This window comes from Diprion similis, chromosome 10 (assembly GCF_021155765.1).
Source record: "Diprion similis isolate iyDipSimi1 chromosome 10, iyDipSimi1.1, whole genome shotgun sequence".
NCBI classification, from domain to species: domain Eukaryota; kingdom Metazoa; phylum Arthropoda; class Insecta; order Hymenoptera; family Diprionidae; genus Diprion; species Diprion similis.
Genome location: NC_060114.1, coordinates 6,888,480 through 6,895,852, shown reverse-complemented (window position 1 = coordinate 6,895,852; position 7,373 = coordinate 6,888,480). Strand labels below are relative to the sequence as shown.

The following is a 7,373-nucleotide window of genomic DNA, read 5'->3' as shown; positions in this document are numbered from 1 at the left end:
TGGACAACGAATCGTAGACTGCTAATTTTTCGACCGAGTCGATTACGTTGGCAATGCAGATTCAGCCCGTACTGACTGGTCGACAGCCACAGTGCAGGCTGAATCTGCTTTACCAACGTCAGCAACCGGCCGATACATTAGCCGTCTACGATTTTTTACCCACGTATCTACTAGGGCGGAGTGAAAGAGGTTAGTTTTCGCAGATTGTACCGTACTAGCGCGGAAAAGATGCATTTTGGCATCACTATAAAGTGCGCCAAAGGAAAAAATTCCTTATTAATTAACTTAAAGTTTTTAATTTTGCTAACACGGCTTTCAAATGGAAAAAAACCCAAAGAGACCAGTTAACGCTAAAAAAAAATCGTAAAAACCCACTGGGTGGTTCAATTCATCCCCCCAGCGCTTTCTTGAAGAGAGAAGAATGTAGCTTGCCTTTGACATATTGAAATTTTAAATATCTTGATTGGTTTCGGAGATGTGAGCATTCGAAAGGGAAATTTTTTCGGGAATAAAATTAGAAAATTATACAAAACCGCCGAAATAACCACAATTTAGCTTTCATTAAGGGTTTTAATATTCGAGTATCTCAACATTTTTCTTTTGAAAATTTTTTTTTCTTCAAATGCTCATATCTTCGAAACCAAGCAAGATATTTTTAATTTTAATATGTCACATGAAAGCTACATTCTTTTCGGTTTTTGAACTTCATTTGAACCTCATTTTAAGAATTCAAAATTTTAACGCGTTTGCTGGATCCGAAGATATTGATTGGAAATTTTTTTTCTTGACACACTTTTTAGTCATGCCAAGACGCAACTTTCCCGCGCTTTTACGATACAATCTGCAAAAATGGGTCTGTTTCACTCTGCTCTAATGTGTAAGTATGGCAATACATTTGTTTCTATTCCTTTCCTGTTTTTTCGCAAGAATTTGTCATATTCGGTATAACTGCAATTGTTGTACAATCTACGTATTTTTTTTTGATCTTGCATTATTTTCCGATAGATTTTTAATTTTTGAATGTTTGAACTTTCTTTTATCGATTGTTTGTTTGTTGTCAGGATACGTCATATTATTATAGTTTTGATCTTGTATGTGTATATATATGTATATGTATATAATACATAATGTATAATTCACACGCTCCACGTGCTTATTGTTATTGTATATACAAATTGTTATATATAATATTTATGTACACCAGTGCCACGTGTCTGGAGTGTCACCTGTGGCGGTGGATTTTCTTGTCTTTACTTCTATTTCGTTTTTTAATAGTTTTTTGTTTTCAATCGGTTCCGATCTCACTGAAACAAACGCAACAATCACAATACAACGTTAATTCGAGCCATTCGTATAAACAAAGAGGACGTAAAGAAAAGGTACAAAAAAAAAAAGGAAATAACAGCAACAGTAGAAAAAAATTTCAAAAAAGTACTTAAATTTTTGTCAGCCAGCTGCCACGAAGAAGAATAAATATAATAAGTAACCAAATATATCTTACTCACATCAACAATAACGATGACAACAACAACAATAATAATAATAATAATAACAACGATATTATCACTGCATAAGAATAATTTTATCACTTTCGAATGCAGAGGAGAAAGCTTGTCGGAGACAGAAAAAAATCGCATATATTATAAATTATCTTAAGTAACGTATTTGCGAATTAGCTCATTTTTGGTAGCATTTTGCAAATGTTTCAAAAACAGCAAAAAGATTTAAAAAAAAACAAAAAACAAATAATAGGTAATAATAATTTATAACGGTGGTTGCAAAATTATTTTACCTTGCTGCTCTGTATAATCATATCTAGATATTTCAATTCCATGCGTAGAAAAAAAAATCCAACCAAGAACAAAAAAAAAAATAAAAAAAAAAATAAATCGGAAAACATACGATAAATACTATGAGATAATATTTTTCTTTTCTGGTTTTTATTCTTGATTGTGTACCGTCGCTGTTTTTTCTTTACTTCGCGTCATCCATATGTATATACATATATATATATGACATATGTATATTTGATACATTTTCATGTGTGCTAATGTAAACTATTCACCCGAAGACCTCGTGGCGAAATATCAGTTATTATCATCACAATTATTATTATTAGCATTATTATTATTATTGTTATTATTATTATTATTATTATTATTATTATTATTATTACATATTTTCATTTCTGAACTTTTGTTACTGTATGTGTACAGAGACGTTTTTTTGTTTGTTCGTTTTTTCACCATCAACGTTCTTATGTATTATTTCTATTTAATAATACAGTTATGATATAATATAACATATTATTATAATATACCTGTAATGCATAAAAAATATTCTTTTGCGCGGCGCCTGGCTGATGATTTTTGTTCAAGTTTTGTTGCTTTTTAAACAAAACATTGATACAACATATGTTGTACATGTATATATGTTATAATCATATGTGGGTATTAGGGTGTTTCAGAAAAAAATATTTTCCGGAAAAAAGATGAGCATTCCACGTTTTTTTTCAATCTTTTTTAAACATTTTTTTGAATTGATGAAGAATAATGATAAACAAAAAATGTTTTCTATTCCTTACGGCAATGAAAATATTAATTTACGTCGTAAATACGACCCGTACGTATAACATCAAGTCTAGCCTTGTTGAAGAAACTTCAGATGGTGCCGTGTTAGAAATTCGCGATTTTTTTCTCCCGAAACACACTGATAGTTGTATATATACATATTACATATACTGTGTTAAAATAAATAAATTGATGAGAATAAAGAATAATGTCTTGAACAGAAACTATTTCTACTATTATTATACTTTACTTGTATTCACTGCAGACCTACGCATAATACATGATATACATATGTGTACATATAATATATATGTGTATGTATATATACATACACTTGTAGAATAAGACTCCCAATACGGTATGACAACTTACATTGGAAATTAAATTTTGAAAAATAAAAACAGTTCAAACAAAAACGATTTTTGTCTTGTCGTAATTATTTCATCTTCTCTCTGAGTCGTGTGATCGTTTTTTTTTTTATTTTTGCAATTGTACAACAATAATGATTAGGTTAACGAAAAATGAGGCGAACTGTATTTCGTGATAGAAAATAGAGAGTCTTTATTAATTATTGTCAAGTATAAGATTATATCGTACGTGATCTGTGCCTTTCTGCATGACATGGTTTACCTATAATATGTTTTCGACGGAGAACAAATAATAAGTTGAGTTTAGAAAAGAGAAAAGAAGGAACGAAAGACAAAAATATACGTTTTTTTTCGAACGTATATACTTCCGAATTATGATTAAAGATAATCCCAACAGTAATAACAATGTTTTAATCAATTGTTCCCATTTTACGACTCAGTGCAATTTTCGGAATATTTATGAATGTAGGTATTAAATGTGTAGAATTTTGGGTTATTCGTTTATTTCTTCATTCCTTTACAAACTTTTGTGTATATTTATAATTCTTGAGTCACATTGAGAACAGTGCGATTGTTGGTATGTTTTATCTTGAGCTCTTGTATTGGGTAAAAAAAAATTTGCGGTATTTTGGATATTGCTGATTTTAACACGTCGTAGCAGTCCTACCTTTACCGACCGAGCGAACCCATTCATTTTCTTCTTATATTAATTAACAAATGAATCGAATTGTTTGAAATTTGGACAGTGAATTTCTCTTTTATAGCGTAATCGAGAAAGGTTCCTCATATCCTGAAAATCGCCAAAAAATATCTGGTTTTTAACACGTCTCGCAATTCCCACATTTCCCGCATTTCAGGGGCAGAAACTGCATATTTGAAGGACTTTCCGCCAGCGCGAAAAGAATGAGGAGTAAAATGAGCCACCGTGAGACTGTTTTCATGCAATATCGAAGCCGTTAGGTGAAAACCAGTAACCTTCCTCAATTCGGCTATAAAAGAGCTGTGCACCGACGAAATCTTAACCTATTCCGTTCGTTTGTTTACTCAATATAGAAAGAAAGCGGATGAGTTTGCTCGGTCGGTAAGGGTAAGACTGTTACATCGCGTTAAGTAGAGTAACTGTTTAATTTTCTCCAAAAAAATTAAAAGTTTCTCCCGAATTGATCAGATGGAAAATTAACGAGCAAAAACAATTATTCAACTCATTTTTTTGTGTGTAACTACAAAATCCGATTATATTCGCCGTATTCAGAGTCTGCAGAAACCATCAATTTTTATTTTTTATTTTCAATGTGTATATATATATACGTATGTATGTACGAATATGTGAATCTCAGTTATATATGTATACGGTGGTGTATATAGTATAACGTATGCATTTTTCATATGCAGGGAAACGGGTTTCATTTACAGAATGGGAGGGAAGGAAGAAGGATTCAGGGTATCAAGCCGCATGGTGAGCATACACGTGGGATCAAACGATTTTTAATACGATTTTGGAAAAATTTCGTACTTTCGGCGTCGTTTACATTTTTATCAATCTTGGTTTTTCAATCCATTCAACGAATTCCATTTTCTTAGCACTTGAGATTTATTTTCACTCAATTATTCAACTACTTTGTTCACTCAATAGTTTATTCGTTTCTTCATGTCTTTCATTAATCATTCATTTTCGCGATTTATTACAACGATGTATTCATTAAGTAATTATCCTATTGTTTTCAATGAAATTTCGAATTTTTACAGGAGTTCGTCAGATAGCAAGAAAGTAAAGGGGAAGTAATAAATTGATAAGTAAATAAAAAATTTAGAAAAAAAAAAAAAATTGCAACGACCTCACTAAATATTAGCATAAAATTATGTTTATAGATGCATATGTATAAGATATTATATCGACGCTCATTTTAATTGTATGTATATATAGTTATGTATATATGTAATATATACCTTAAATCCTGAATACCCGTAACAGACTAAATCCGTGTGTATTAATTATTTCACGCGTTGGTTTTAATACACTGCACAAATACTTTTCCTGTAGTTTCTTTCGTTTTCATTTTTCATTCGAGTTTTCTATCCTTTATTCCCTATTATTATCAAATATTTCACGATTGTTTAATTCAACGTTCGTATTTTTCATTTATTCAAAAAATTTTTACATTTTCTTTTTTCAATGCGGACGATAATGATGATTATTACGATATCATTTTTCTTACCGCTATGTATACATTGTATAATATAAGCTTTATAGCTGTTATATTATAAAATTTGAAAAAATGCCAAATCAATTTACGAATCAGCGCGATCGTTATCGTATTCCTTATATTCTTCTTATCTGTTTTGTCAATACGTATGAAAAGGACTACAGATGGAACGAAAAATGAAGGAAACACTTTATAATTTGTTAATTAATAAAATTTTTGCAACAAAACTTCTTTTTTCTAAAGGTTATTGAACGTTGTTCTTTCTTTCTTTTGAAAATTCAATAATCAATATCTATTTTAGTGTTTCTCAATTTTTTTATTCTGTTAATTTATCCGACGATAATAATTGATTTAAAGTTATATTTCAAATCAATATTATGAATACTGTTGCCTCCTTGTTTATGATTATGATTATGATTACTGTTAACGATATTACATTATCATTACTATTATTGTTATTATTGTTATTGTTGTTGTTATTGTTATTACTGTTTTTTTTTTGTTACTCAGATTATTGTTATTCTTATTACATCGTAAATGCTCTACTTGAGAATGATAGTCGGTTTTATTACAGTGAGGGACGCGTCGACCCTCAAAACAAGCTTCAGAGTTTTAAGGAATCAAGGGAAGCGGCGGATGAACGACGGGACAAACCGAGTGACGGAGGACCACTGACCAGGGACGTAGTTCCGAATAGTTTGTACCACCCGATCACAATGTTAGAGAGGTCCAGATCATCCAACATTATCTGCGCCACACCCATGAACACTTTTTTACCCTCTATCCGGCCGTAGTCGCCCCAGACGGTCACCTGCGCAAAAACGAAACCAAAATACAAGAGAAAACGAAATCGTTTATTGCGTTTTTAAACGTAAACGTAAACGTACTGTCTTATTGCCTGTTTTTAATCTGCAATATTACAAAAATTGATGGAAAATTAAGCGATTTTTTTCACCAGGTTTACAATTTAACGGTGAAGGTAGTGTTTCAGCAATATTTTTATTTTTTTTTAACTTTTTTCTTGCGAGATTACCTGGAGTATACAGCCTTGGAAATTCTCTCTGAAGGCAAGCTGTTGCTGATAAAGGGGTTCCAGAGTTTTCCTCGCCGTCGCAGTCTTCATTTTAGCGATGCACTTCTTCCCGCTGACTAGGTACACCTTAACGTAGGGCGCTGCAATGAATTAGAGAAAAGGAATGAAAAGTTTTCTTAAATTTCTATTACTCTGAAAAATTTGAGTTCGTTAAAAACGAACTCCCGTGGAAGAGAAATTTGGAATTGAATCGAATGGTGTATCCTGGCAAATCTCACCTGGTATGACCTTGTTACCCTGCCGACCTTGGAGGTACCTAGCCCGAATGACTTCGACTTCCAGGTAGCCCTTCGTGTAGCACATGGAAAGCTGGATTTCGCCGAGAGATGGCGCGCCGAGAACTTGCCGTCCGACTAGTTGTCCGGGACCAAGACCCCCGATAAAGTCACTCAGCTGACCTCCTTCACTTGCCATTCTGAGGCCAGGCGACCAGCTAAATTTTACGCATAACGTTAGTCAGACCTGACCTTGGCTGCTATTGCATCGTAATTGTGGCACAACAGCAAGAGGAAGAACAGAAAAGGAAAAAACAAACATACTGCGATGGTGGAACAGCCAATCTCAAACGTATTTTTGTTTTCAATAAAATTATATGTCATCCAAATGCAGAGATGAAGAAAGCAACGATAAAAATGTCCTTGAAAGATTTTTCTTTAAGCAAAAATTATCTAGTGAATTCGAAAGAAGACAATGTAACATTTTGCACACCATTGATATCATATAATTTACTTTAGCAGAATTTATTATTCGACTGTTGATTAGCTACTTTGTGGTGATATTCGCAATTCGCGTTCCTGGCTGCGAGGATTTCAACCGTGTTATAAAAAACCACTGACTTCCCCAACTCTCGTGACGCGGCGCGAGACTGCGCAGTCGCCGTGCTGAATATGCGAGATACTAGTGAAGATGGCCAGAGGTTCTCATCGTAATATGATCGGCTTAAATCCAAACATCGTCGATTTTACCACCCGATAAGAAAATCGAAGAATACAATAAATAAATAAATTATGGATAATATATATCACATATTATTCATATGTAATAGAGTGTGAGATGCTAATTACATAGGTATTTTAAAGATACTCATAAATATACAGAGTGAATTGGTAACGACTGTATGGTTCGTCGTCTGTTAAAA

At 32.6% G+C, this 7,373-nt stretch overlaps 1 protein-coding gene across 14 annotated transcripts in view; it reads right to left on the bottom strand.

Annotated features, from left to right (window-relative positions):
* Window positions 1-929: 929 nt before the first annotated feature.
* The window catches only part of LOC124410988 (regulating synaptic membrane exocytosis protein 2), a 67,263-nt gene continuing 60,819 nt past the window's right edge, over window positions 930-7,373 (bottom strand). For 12 of the 14 annotated variants that reach the window (XM_046889769.1, XM_046889773.1, XM_046889767.1 and 9 more), the window contains 3 exons: window positions 6,454-6,668; window positions 6,176-6,315; window positions 5,645-5,953 (listed from right to left, as the gene is read on the bottom strand). In XM_046889769.1, the coding sequence (XP_046745725.1) occupies window positions 5,747-5,953; window positions 6,176-6,315; window positions 6,454-6,668 (562 nt within the window). In that variant the 3' untranslated portion in view covers window positions 5,645-5,746. Of the gene's footprint in view, window positions 1,305-5,644; window positions 5,954-6,175; window positions 6,316-6,453; window positions 6,669-7,373 lie in introns of those variants that run through there. The other 2 variants (XM_046889776.1, XM_046889778.1) reach the window with 2 other exon arrangements.